The sequence below is a fragment of the Aethalodelphis obliquidens genome, unplaced genomic scaffold, assembly GCF_003676395.1.
Source record: "Aethalodelphis obliquidens isolate GAN/ISIS:26980383/991018 unplaced genomic scaffold, ASM367639v1 scaffold16, whole genome shotgun sequence".
Classification (NCBI taxonomy): domain Eukaryota; kingdom Metazoa; phylum Chordata; class Mammalia; order Artiodactyla; family Delphinidae; genus Aethalodelphis; species Aethalodelphis obliquidens.
The window spans coordinates 33,596,343-33,609,516 of record NW_020837960.1 but is presented as its reverse complement, the minus strand read 5'-3'; the positions used below and the strand labels follow the sequence as shown (position 1 = coordinate 33,609,516).

Here is a 13,174-nt window from a genome sequence, read left to right as displayed (position 1 = left end):
TCTCAGACCTTTTATAAAAATTAACACAAAATGGACCACAGACTTCAATGTAAAGCATAAAACTAGACAGCTTTTAGAAAAAGCATAGGAGAAAATCTTTGGAACCTAGGGCTAGGCAAAGAGTTCTTAGATTTGACACCAAAGCCACAACCCATAAAATTAAAAAAATGAGAAATTGGACTTCATTAAAATGAAAAGCTATTGCTTTGCAAAAGACCCTGTTAAGAAGATGAAAAGAAAAGCCACAGAGTGAAAAATATTTACAAACCACTATCTGTGTCCAAGGACTTGTGTCTACAGTACATAAAGATCTCTCAAGACTCAACAGTAGAAAAACAAACAATCCAATTAGAGAACGAGCGAAAGAACTGAAGAGGACAGAGAGATGCCAAAGAAGCACATGAAAAGGTGGTCAAGTTCATTAGCTACTTGTGAAATGCACATGCAACACACCTATCAGAATGACAAAATGACGTGGGAAGCTATATTCAATGTCTTGTAATAACCTATAATGGAAAAGAATCTGAAAAGGAATATATGTATTACTGAATCACTTTTCTGTACACCTGAGACTGACACAACATTGTAACTCAACTATACTTCAATCTAAGAACCGGTTATTGAAAATAAGAAGAATGGCTAAAATGAAAAATAACACCACCACCAAATGCTGGCGAGGCTCAGGAAAGACCGGGTGACTTAGACGTTGCTGGTGGGGGTGTGTCATGATGCCGCTGCTCTGGAAAACACCGGCTGCTTTCAAAAATGAAACGTGCAACCACCATGCAGCCCAGCAGTGGGAGCAAACTCCTGGTGCGGTGACCCAAGTGAGTCTCCAGAGAATTACACTGAGAAAAAAATCCAGTCCCAGTGGTTGCGTACTGCACGATTCCGTTTATGCAACTTTCTTGAAATGACAGAATCGGAGAAACGGTGAGCAAATTAGTGGTTGCCAGGAGTGGGTGGGATCGGAATCAGAGGGTATCGGGTATGGGTATAAAAGGGCCCCACCAGGATCCTGGTGGTGATGGAAATGTTCTGTATCTGGACTGTGTCAGTGTTGTGTCCTGCTGAGGTCTTGGACTGTAGTTTTTCGAGATGTTACCATCGGGGGAAACTGCCCAAAGCACACGAGACGTCTGTTTTATTTCTTCCACCTACATGTGTCTACAGTTATCTCAAAATAACAAGCTTAATTAAAAAAAGAAAAGAACATGAGCAGGACAATTGGGAAATTATGAACATGGACTAGCTATTTTAGTGTGATGGTGGCATTGTTTTTGTTTTAAAAGCTTAGCCTATGCTCTTTTTTTCTTAATATTTATTTATTGGCTGTGTCGGGTCTTAGTTGCAGTACGTGGGATCTTTGTTGCGGCATGCAGGATCTTTCCTCGTGGCGTGCGGATTTCTCTCTAGTTGTGGTGCGAGGGCTCAGTAGTTGTGGCACTCGGCCTTCTCTCTAGTTGTGGCACGCGGGCTTAGTTGCTCTGCGGCATGTGGGATCTTAGTTCCCCGACCAGGGATTGAACCCATGTCCCTTGCATTGGAAGGCAGATTCTTAACCGCTGGACCAGCAGGGAGGTCCCAGTCTATACTCTTAAAGGACCCATATTGAAATATCTGCAGAAGAAACGATCTGTCTGGGATTTGCTTTACAGTCATCCAGGCTGGGGGATAATCGGGCGAGACCCCCCGAATGTGAACGGGCACGGCTAGATGGTTGCTGGAGCTGGATGAGGGATGATGGGCATGTTGGCACTGTGGTCCCTGAGCACCAAGCTGTGGGAGCGGCAGCGAAGCCACCGATCCTGGAGACATTCAGCCTGCTTTGAATCTTGGCCCTGCTGCTGATTAGCTGGGTAAACTTGGTCTGAGCCTCAGTGGCCTCATCTGTAAAATGGGGATAATATCTCACAAGAAGAGTGCAGGGAGAGGAGAGGAAAGGTCTCCACCCGAGGGAGGGGCGAGGGAGAGAAGCCAGCGCAGGAGGCCCAAGGGTAGGGGACAGTGTCTCGGAATCCAGACAGAACACGGCCTCAGGGAGAGCTTTACGAGGATGACGCTGAGAAGAGGCCATTACGCTGGTGTCAGAACGTCACTGGTGCTTCTGGCGGCCTGGGCTGGTAGCGGGGCTGGGCCCAGATTAAGGTGCTGGGAGGTGACGGGTGAGCGAGGCCGGCAGTGTGGCCACCACCTCAGACCCGGAGGGGCGGCCGAGACACAGCTCCGGGGGCAGGAGCATTGAGGGCAGTGAAGGAGCGGAGGAGAGAGGGAAAATGGAGGAAGGGGGTGGCTGGGAGCCCTGGGAGCACGGCGGGCGGGACGAGCCTCTCCCACGCAGTGCGGCTGCCACCGAAGCCTTTTCATCCCCCCCATGTCCCCCCATCCTGTTTATGGGCTTTGCTTGAGACCCATTCAACAGCCGTTTATCAGGAAAGGTTGTCATGGGACCATCAGGAATTATGGAGGCGGACTGGATCTTCCCTGTGAAAAAATCGTGGTTTTGTTCTTAAAGGTTAGGTCTTGGTTTTCATGGATCGCTACTAAAATACTTATGGATGAAAGGATATGTCTGGAATTTGCTTCGGACTCTGAAGAAAATGGGACTTCCTGTTTTGCGTTTCTGGGGAGAGGGTCTGGAACCCCGGCACGCAGGTCCAGCCCTGGAGAATATTCGCGGTTCACCAGGTGTCCGTCCCTATGCGTAGCACGTGTGCTGACTGCACCCTTCACAGGGGTGGCCCTGGGGTGTGGCATCTCCAGGGTGATGGGTCCCCGGCTGGTGCACCAATACCCCCACTAAAGGCATCCGTGTCCCACCCGGAAAGCCCGGGAGGAAGCCCTCCCCTTTACCACCTGTGGGTGCAGAGCTGTGGACTGAAGGGCCCTCTCCCCTTGTCCGAGGGGCTGGAAGCTGACCCAGGGGACACCTTCCATGTCCTGGAGCAGCCGACCCCTCTCCAAGCTGAGGCCTGGGGGCTGCTAGAGCGACCCTGCCAGAGGGATGGGAAGAGGGGGCAGGGGTGCGCGGACACCAGCACTCCAGCCACGCGGCCTCCCCAGCAGCCTGCCCCGAGCTGCCCATCAGGTCGCCAGCGACGCAGTGGCCCAGAAGGAACAGAAGCTTCAGCAAAGGGCTCATCTTTATTGAGGGAGCGCGTTCCTGCGTCAGCCGTTCACGAGGACTGCAAATCAGCCCCTACGAAAAGCTTCCCGCTTCCATACAGTTCCGGCCATGCCCAGACAGCAGTGAAAATACATGGTACAGTGAACCCTTTCCACCCTAAGAGCCATGACAGGTCACACATTTGTCAGCAGACAAGGAAAAACAATACCTACGACGAGACAGAGGAAGCTTAAATATTAGACACTGAAGGCATGATTCTAAAATTAACATTGTGTGTCTTCCCAGGTAAGGAAGACCAGTCATTATAAAAATACTTTACATAAATTCAAAATCAGAACTAAAACATTCAATCCTATAAAAATATCTCTTCCTAATAAAAGTATCAATTTCTAGATAAATGTTTTATTGACAACAGTTACGTCCTTAAATTTTCAGGAAATACCGCCATGTCAGACGGTCCACTTAAACCCACATGTAAAAGTCACACCGAGGCCCGGCTGTAGAGCCGGGCCACACATTTGATTACGTGGCACATTCATGGCCCAATTATTCTACAGAAAGCTAACTCGGGTGTCTATGAATGGTGAAAGCCGTTTGTAAGGACAGAGTCTCAGCTGAGAGCCAGGACGCCCGGTCGGCGCTGCCTTCCGGGGAAGGCCGCAGTTCCGCGACGCTACGTCAGCTGCGCGGTGCCTGGCCCCGTTTAACTAGGAAACCCCGTGATGGCGTTCTGCCCGCTCTCGGAAATCAGCTCGTTCATCTCGTTCTGTTTACTCTCTTTGAGGGCGTGGTTGGGGGGCGTTCTTTGCGTCTGTGCTCGCTTGGATCTCCTGAAACACACTTTGAGCAGCAGGTAGCACAGCTCGGCCACGTTGAGCAGCATGCAGATCACGGACGCGGAGATCATGAAGATGGTGAACACGGTCTTCTCCGTGGGCCTGGAGATGAAGCAGTCCACGAGGTTGGGGCAGGGGTCGATGCCGCACTTCAGCACCCAGGGCAGGTGGTACCCGTTGTACAGGAAGTAGAACACGTACATGAAGGCGGCCTCAAAGATGATTCGGAAGAAGATGCTGCTGCTGTAGGTCCACCACAGGGAGCCCTCGATCCGGATCTTCTGCCGTTTGATGTCTTCCAGATCCTTGAACTCGTTCCTCTTCTCCCCGCGCCTGAACCGGCGCGCGGCCTCCTGTCTGTAGTAGGCCACGTGCATGGCCACCAGCAGGGCCGGCGTGGACACGAAGATGAGCTGCAGCGCCCAGAGCCGGATGTGGGACACGGGGAAGAAGTGGTCGTAGCACACGTTCTTGCACCCGGGCTGCAGCGTGTTGCACACGAAATCGGCCTGCTCATCGCCCCACACCTCCTGGGCGGCCACCACCAGGATCATGACGCGGAAGATGAAGATGACGGTGATCCACACCTTCCCGATGCTGGTGGAGTGTTTGTTCACGCCCCCGATGAACGTGTGCAGTGTGCCCCAGTCCATGCTGCCGCTTTATCCTGAACAGGCGAAAATGAGCACAGGGTAGTTAGTGGAACCTTCCTGCAATTTGTAAAGCTGCTGTAATGTTACAGACAGGAGCACGTCTCTCTTGAGCTCACCCCGCGAGCTGCTCGGAGGTGGTTTTCTGGGAGGGACAGCACCCACTCTGAAAGCACTCTCGCGTCTGGCGGGGGCTGACAAGCCTCTGGGTCCAGCTGAACTCGGATTATACGTTAGGTTGCTGCCTGACACTAGCCGCTAACCCAGGACCTCAGGCAAACACATTCATTTCCAAGCTCCCTTTTAATCCCTGTTTCGCTTTGCCCAAGGGATCACAGATGTTCCTCAGTAGATTTTTTTTTTTTTTTTTTTTGCGGTACGCGGGCCTCTCACTGTCGTGGCCTCTCCCACTACGGAGCACAGGCTCCGGACGCGCAGGCTCAGCGGCCATGGCTCACGGGCCCAGCTGCTCCGCAGCATGTGGGATCTTCCCGGACCGGGACACGAACCCGTGTCCCCTGCATCGGCAGGCGGACCCTCAACCACTGCGCCACCAGGGAAGCCCCCTGAGTAGATTTTATTTGTTAAAGGGCTTATCCAAGAAAAAAAATCATTCACTGGAATGACACAATCTGTTTTACCCAATGGACTACGAAGAGGAAAAAAGGAAACCAAACACTTATTAGTTCACTTTGTACAATAAGCTTGTATTTACTTCTAGCTTGGACAACATGACCTGCCATAATCATGTGCTCTTAGGAAACCTAACGCCGTAAGCTACTCAAAGAGCCTCTTCCAGAATAGAACCACAGGCTTTTACAGAAAGTGCTCACTTTTCTCCCCTTAATGGGCAGCGCTGCTCCCCTGCCAGACAGGTGCCAAGTTTACAGCAGGAGCCGCAGGTGCAGGACCAGCCCCACCTGCAGTGCAGGGTCCCCTGTGAAGGCTCTGATCCAACATCCTGAGGCGAAGGGGCCTTGACTCCTAAAGAAACTCTGCACAAAGCAAACGGACCCCTTCTGCATTGCCACGGCAGACCAGAGTCGGTCAGTATTCTGCTCAGAAGAAAAAAGAATAATGGACCCTTTGAGAATCTTCTGAAAGACCATCTCCTCAGAAAGACACGCTCACCCAAGTTCTCATAGCCTTTTCGGGGGAGGGGCCCCAAAGGCCTTCTGTCAACCCCCCTGGGGGAGACTTTATTGCACTTGAACGTGGGCTCAGGCTTCTCCCTCTCAGGCTGGTGAGGAGAGTGGAGCCCGGGCGCCCTGGGCGGCTCTTCACGCGCATTTCCAGAACGGCCCGCACACGGGTGGGCATCCACCTGGCCGGGAACGGGGGCCAGGGCCTGGAAGGAGCCCCGGGAGCAGCGAAGGGGCTGGGGGCTGGATTCCTGTGTGGATCCAGGACTAAGCGGGACTCAAAGGCGGATGTACACACAGCCAGGCTTTTGCTTTTTGAAAAGGAGAGCTGAGAAAAAAGCACAGCTCTTTAAACACACACTCCTTAAAGCTGTGTTTCCTTGTCCTTAATGCTTCTGATCAGAGGCTGTGTGAGCCTCCGACGCGGGTCTGGGGGGACACGGGGGCCTCGGTCAGGAAGACTGGTCTCAGGATCTGCGTCTAACCCCCGCCTCAGACCACTGACCCCGTGACCTAAAGGATTTCCAAGTCCACGGTAATGAGTCTTTGATTTAAAAACCTTATTGGAGAGCTACGAACTGTAGAATTCACTCTCAGCTCCTGGTGGAAGTTGTTAGAATAAATCTGCCCAGTTGTAGCCCTCCTGACCTGGAAGCACCGGGACGCACCCAGTGGAAGGAAGAAACACAAATATCTTGAGGTTTGAATGTAGTTTACAGTGTCGGCTCACCTGGGAGGTCCATCCTGTCTGTTTACAAGCTGGAGATATTCTCTAGTTAACTGGTAAGCATCTCCCACTGAAGAGTGCGGAATTCAACGCCCGACCAGCAAGGTTTTGATTTCTCAAATAAAGGTCACATTTTCTCCAACCCTCCAAAGTGCAGAGAGTTGAAACTCCCCAACCGGTAAGAAGGCTGTTTCCTCTCTGAGTTGTCTATCTTCAGCTGCCTGAGTAAGGCAGCACCCTCCCCCTCCCAGGGGCCAGAGGCCACTGGCCTGAAGGAATTAGGAGAGGCTGACGTCATGGGAGAGGTCAGGAGGTCAAATCTCCCCCCACGAGGTCCCCCGCTTTCTAGAGCAGAATCCTTGACTCCTGCCCCCTGGGGCATCTCTTAAAAAACAGGGGCAATTATTGTGGCAGCATCTTTATTTCTTTTGACTTTTCTGGGTCCCCAGATTACACGCTCTATCAAAGTAGCAAAGCTGAACAGAAAATAATCTGTTTTACGATACTTATTGACTCTGACTAAAAATCAGCAATTTGCCTTTAAAGGGTGAAAAAGAAATGAGATGGCTTCCTACAGCGTCTATTCCCATCCTTCCCTTAGGGAGAAGCCCTGTTGTCTGGATGAACATCACTGTCGAGGCTTCGAACAGAAGCAGAGCTCACCTCACCTCCTAGAAGACTGGCCGGGGGTGTGGACCCCCACCCCCACCCCCGGCCAGGCTTCCTGCCCTGAGGCCGCAGCCACTGCCCCCAGGACTCTTCCGCGGCAGGAGAGCCTCAGGGGGGCCTGCCAGAAACATTTTGGCGGCAGAAGATGTGAAGACACTTTGAAAATTACTTTCCAAAGTAACTGCCTCTGTCGGTACCCCTCACAATTAGTATTAAACAAAGCTTTAATAATAAAAATTTTGTTCAATAAAAAGCAAAATATTAACTCTTTCTTTGTGAACCAGAGCGGTTTATTTTATTTTACTTTTTTTTTTTTTTTTTTTTTTTTAGTTTTTGGCCACACTCCGTAGCGTGTGGGATCTTTGTTCCCTGACCAGGGATCGAACCTGCACCTCCTGCCTTGGAAGGCAGAGTCTTAACCACTGGACTGCCGGGGAAGTCCCCAGACTGGTTTATTTTAACTGGCACCTTCCTGGCTGTCTTTTAGGCAAAGAATAAGTTTGCTTGGCTCCTGTGTAGAAAGGTGGTTGACAATGAAGCTCACAGAAGCAAACGCCACTGGGCTGTGCAGTGTCTCTAGTCACTGCGGACACACAGCTGTGGTCCAATTGCTTAGCTCTGAAAATAGGAAATCAGTGACCTGACTTCTGATGACACAGAGTGTTAGGAAGAGAGATGGTGCTTCCCTCTTAAATTCAAATAGTTTAAATCTATTAGCATTCTGCCTCAGTAATATAATTTCTTGTTTTAAAAATTCTTATTTAAGAATTTAAGCATAACTAGTTTGCTTAACAAAGCCGTGTCAGTTTCACTGACGACAGGACCAAAACTAAAGCCCCAGCATCCCCTCAGCATCTGCACTCCCTCCAAAGCCATCCCCGACTCCCTGTCGGACCTGAGGACAGAGCATCCCTCACCATGTCCACATTGGCTCTGGACAGCGGAGGAGTCTGTGCTGATGAGACGCAATAGCGCCAAGGCAAAAGCAGCGCCTGAGGCACTCGCAGCTCTGCGGCCAGAGGAGACTCAGGGTGAGGTTCCCTCTTCTGGGACCCGGCTCCCCTGCACCATCGATCACCGACCACCGGGCCACCAGTGGCGCTCAGCACCCCCAGGAACGGGAACCCGGGTGCAGCTTCCGGAGGGCCGTGAGGGTGTGACCCGTGACAGGAAAACTAGTAGCTGTGGCCACAGCCCTTCAGCTCCTCCCCGGGGGTCCACTGCACGACCCCGGGTGGTAGTTTTCCTTCGTCCCCAGAACGGTTAAGGGGGGTGTCTGGACCTGCCAGTTTCCTGATGCCCTGTACTTCAAATACACAGTAACATCAAAATAAAATCTTTAGTGTGGATCCTTTTCCCTTTCAAAATAATAACAATAATGATAATAATGCCCAATCCCAAACCTCAGGCCCATGCCCCTGAGCATTAAAAAAAAAAAGAAGGTGGAGTTTGAGGAACTGGATATACTCCCTTACCCCACAAGTCAGCAGCCTAAAAAAAAAAATTCTTAAACTCTCTCCGTAATCAAGAAGAATCTTTTCCTTTTATCTCTGGAAATCTCAGGTCATCCAAGGGACAAACTGAGAGCTGATTTTTAAATTTAGTGACTCAAAAATCCATCAACTGTCCCTTCAAAGTAATGACCAGTGATAAAATGGATTTAGGATTTATAGACTTCTTCAAAATTAACTCAATAAAAATGAAAAAAATCCTGTCTATGGAGTCTAAACATAAAAATGGACAATTCATAGAATTACATGGACTTTTTTTTTTTGTCCAAAGTAAACTTTGATGGTTCTGAGCTATCATAATCCAAGATTCAATGTAATCGTATGTCCATATGTGGGAGGTGTGTTATATCATGGGGTCTTCTGAATTAAATTCTTTGGAGAATACAATCAATATTTATTAAAGGATAAATTTAAAATTAAAATATGTTCTAATTTGAATACATATGTATATTCAAAAATGCATTTAATGTATACAGTTAAAGTCCAGAGGAAACTGCCACAATTATTTAGAATCTAAACCCACAAAATATTTTTTCAGGAAGGAGTATTTTAATACCGTACATGTAATTCTTAATCCATTGGAGAATTCAAAGAGTTAAAAAATTTTTTTTCCATTTAGCAGTCTCTGTTCCCTGAAGCAAACCTGTGTCCTTTCCAAACATTTAAGTCCAGCTGGAGTTAAATGATCCTGGGAATAAAAACAGAAAAAGCCCTCTGGGGACCCCGGTCCATTCTCATGGATCAAATGAGTCAAACAGAAATCTTACCATGATAATGAAGCCACTGGCAGGATTATGCCCTCACAGACCCAGAAGCTTGGGCCAGAAATTATTTTCCCACAATTTCATTCTACCTAAAATTTTTAACTAAAATATACAAACCACTCACAGCTCCTAGAACATTCAGACTGAGCCAGGGGTGCATGGTAAGGACCTGCAAGTTAGAATTTTCCTCTCACCCTGTTGAAATTGTTCAGTCAGAACCTCTGCTGGTTCTTTTCCTTCTTAAAGCTCTTATACTTCAGAAAAGTCAAAGAAAAAGAGAATGAAGTTCCCATTTCCTGAATCAGAATTTTGTTTTAAATCAAGACACCGTGAAGCAGCTGAACTGACTGACGCCTTCTGGGTTGGATCCACGCGGTGATGGCAACGGGAACACCCCTCCCCCAGTTATATCACAGGCTCTCTCTATGGACGTTCTCTCTTCATAACCCCTTCTCCCCTGCCTGGCAGGGTTCCAACACCACCCCAGTGGCCCTGGGATTCGGAGCAGCAGACAAAGCTCTACACAGCACATCCTGAAATTCTAAGGAGTCTGGCTGGGGCAGGACGTCTTCTTCTAGAATACTGACCAGACTGCCAGAACTGGGGCAAGAAAAGACTTGTGTGGCATCAAGTCCGCCCAAGGGAAAGAGCAAGGGTGCGTGGCTGAATTCAACCGTGCGCTAAACCCACGGCCAGATTCGACCTGGGGGACATGGTGCCGGGGTCGCTGGCCCGGGTCCCTGCGTGGCTGCAGGCCCCCAGCCCCTGCAGGCGTCCACAGCTGTATCCAGGCCGCACTCACCTCAGACTCCGTCCTGCTCTGCAGGAAGGGAGGCCAAGCCGGTCAAAAGCCCACACCCTGTGCCGGGTGACACCTGGGGCCGGTCTCCTCCACAAGACAGGAAGTACCTTCCGGTGCCGCCACCTTTTACTGAGATGTGTCACCGGTGACAAGTACTGTTGTCCAGTGATTGTGCTAGTGTCACGTGCGGCTCACAGGCTCCCGGGCTTACGTCCAGCGGCCGCTCCGGCCAGTTCCACCTGGGCTTGCCGGCTAGTCCCGCTCCCCTAAACGCGAGCCGAACCTCGTCAGGGACCCATGAAAGCCAAGAAAATCCAAAAGGCAGCAGAGGAGGTGGGGGAAAGGGGCACCTGTACCCACGAGGTGACGCATCCGCAAAACCTGTTGTGCGAGTCAGGGGGGACCGCCCGGTGTAAAAGTCAAATCAGTCCCTCCTCGTTCCTGCGAGCGCGCCGGGCCGCGGGAGGATGCGGGGCGCGGGCGGCTTCGCGGACCGCCCCCCACCCGCGGGCCCTGGAGCGGGTCGCCGACGGGGGCGGGCGCGGGGGATGAGGGGGAGGGGGCCAAGGGCCGCCGACCTACCTGCTCCGGCTTCCGGAGACAAGCCCTCCGCCCGAGGGGCCGAGAGGTAGCGCCCCCCTCACCTGCTCGGCGGGGATGCGGCCGGGCGCGGGGGTCCGGGCGCGGGGTCCGGGCGCGGGGCGGCGCCTGCGCGGCCGCCGGACTGGCAGGAAGGGCAGGGAGCCGCAGGGAGCCGCGAGCTCGGCGGGAGTGCGACGTCTGCAGCTGCCCTCCGCCCGCTCTGGGATGGCCCGGCTCCCACCTGCAGCGCCTTTTAACCGCGCCCCACCCCGCCTCTGTCCTGACGCTCCTCGGGCGGGAGGCGAGACGAGCGCGCGGGAATCGGAGCGCACCCGCCCCGGGGCGCGGGCTGCGGGGCGCACGGGCGTGCGGGCGGGCACTCCCTCTGCGGCGCGGGGCGCGGGGCCTGCCCAGCCCGGTCCGGGCCCGGCGGGGCGGCCCTGGTGTCCCCGCAGCGCCGGGGGGTCGGGGGCAGGGCCTGCGCCCGCGCCCCCCGGGAGCAGGCCTGGCCGAGTGGGCCCGGGTGGGCCCGCAGCCAGGCTTCCGACGGGCTCGACCCGGTGGGATCGGTGCTCGGCGCAGGCTGTGTTTTTCCCGGGACTTAGCCTACTCTTTTCTGGACACTGCCGCCCTCTTAGCAGCCCGCCAGGCGCCCGTGCAAGGCCCTGTCAGAGAGCAGCCTGGAGGCACAGAGACTGTGGGTCTTTATTCATTAATGACCACGTTATTGAGTTAAAGGGGTTATTTTATTAGTCACCTCTGCTTTTTGCCCCCTCATCCCGGGAAGCGAAGGGGGCCTTCCTCAGCCAGCCCCGCGCTCCTGGCAAAGACCCGGCCCGCGCCCCCTCCCACAGGTCGGCTCTGAATGCCCAAGGCCGCCCCAAGCAGGGCACAAACGTTGGCATAGTAAAATAACTCAATTTTTAAAAATTTAATTAATTAATTTATTGTCCGCGATGGGTCTTCATTGCAGTGCACTGACTTCTCATTGCAGAGCGTGAGCTCTGGGCACGTGGGCTTCAGTAGTTGTGGCACGCGGGCTTCAGTAGTTGTGGCACGCGGGCTCTAGAGCGCAGGCTTAGTAGTTGTGGCGCACGGGCTTAGTTGCTCTGCGGCATGTGGGATCTTCCCGGACCAGGGCTCGAACCCGTGTTCCCTGCATCGGCAGGTAGATTCTTAACCACTGAGCCACCAATGAAGTCCCTAAATAACTCACTTTTTAAAGTAGATTGTAAACTTCTTTGGGGATTATAAGCAGTTTAAGACGTTTTCTCATTCCCACAGCACCAGGCAGGGTCCTTACCCCACAGTAGATGCCACTCCGTGAGGGTCTGCATCTTGACTGGTGGGGCCCACCAGCACAGCAGCTGAGCCTGGAAATGGCTCTTGCTCCTGAGGCAGGACTGCCCACGTTCCCACTCCCGCGGCTGGTTCCGCACGACACCGCCTGAGCGGTCATGCTCCAGACCAGCGGCCGCTGTTCCAGGACCATCGAGGAAAGAACTTTGCAACCAAAGCAGCCACAGAGAATGTGTTGCATTTGCTAGTGTCCAAAAAAGGGACCACCTCAACACAGGGCAAAAACCATCTCTTCCGTTTGGGTGACGTGTTCCAGCCCCACAGCTGGCTTTTTATTCTGTTATTTGTTTCTAAATGTTTCAATGCTTTCCCCTAAGATCAGGAACAAGGCCCTACATTCCAATCAACATCCCACTGGACGTACCATCTAATGTAATAACACAAGAAAAGGAAATTAAAAGGCATACAGACTTCGAAGGGAGAAATAAAACTCTCTTATTTTATACATGACCAAAAAAAGGAATCAATAAAATTTCTCCTGCAACTAACAAGCAATTATAGAAAAATTACAGGACACAAGATTAAATACGCGGAAATCAATTACTGGCCTATATATCAGCAATGAACAATTGAAATTTGAAATTAAAAACACCACACTACTTATATTAGCACCCGAAAATTAAATAGGTATAAATCTAGCAAATATGTACAAGACCTATATGAGAAAATCCACAAAACTCTGATGAAAGAAATAACAGATCTAAATAAATAGATATTTCATGTTTGAATTCGTTTTTTAGTGCTGCTGCAACAAATATCACGAACTGAGTGAACAAAACAACAGTATTTCTTTTTTCTCTCACAGTTCTGGAGTCTAGAAGTTCAAAATTAAGTTTTGGGCCGGGCTCTGATCCCTCTGAAAGCTCTAGGGGAGAATGCGCCCTTGCTCCTTTCCAGCTTCTGGTGGTGGCTGGCATTCCTAGGCCTCCACGTCCTCCTTCCTGTGTCTGCCTCTGTGGTCACATGGTTTTCCTCCCTGGGTGTCTCTGAGGTCACCGTTCTCTC

The 13,174-nt window shown here is 51.6% G+C and overlaps 1 protein-coding gene across 4 annotated transcripts; it reads right to left on the bottom strand.

The window, feature by feature from the left end:
* Positions 1 to 3,125: 3,125 nt before the first annotated feature.
* Positions 3,126 to 11,033, bottom strand: GJB6 (gap junction protein beta 6). 4 transcript variants are annotated; one of them, XM_027116743.1, is made up of 2 exons: positions 10,873 to 11,033; positions 3,126 to 4,630 (listed from the first exon to the last, which is right to left on the bottom strand). In XM_027116743.1, the coding sequence occupies exon 2, from the start codon at positions 4,614 to 4,616 to the stop codon at positions 3,831 to 3,833; it is 786 nt and encodes a 261-aa protein (XP_026972544.1). In that variant the 5' UTR covers positions 4,617 to 4,630; positions 10,873 to 11,033; the 3' UTR covers positions 3,126 to 3,830. The 4 variants fall into 4 exon arrangements, with proteins under 4 accessions (XP_026972544.1, XP_026972542.1, XP_026972543.1 ...); XM_027116741.1 differs by having other exon boundaries at positions 10,811 to 11,032; XM_027116742.1 differs by lacking the exon at positions 10,873 to 11,033 and adding an exon at positions 10,229 to 10,494.
* Between the last annotated feature and the right edge of the window lie 2,141 nt (positions 11,034 to 13,174).

Excerpts from the sequence above, each read along its gene's own strand:
- GJB6 (XM_027116743.1), bottom strand. The coding sequence starts at position 4,616 with ATGGACTGGGGCACACTGCACACGTTCATCGGGGGCGTGAACAAACAC.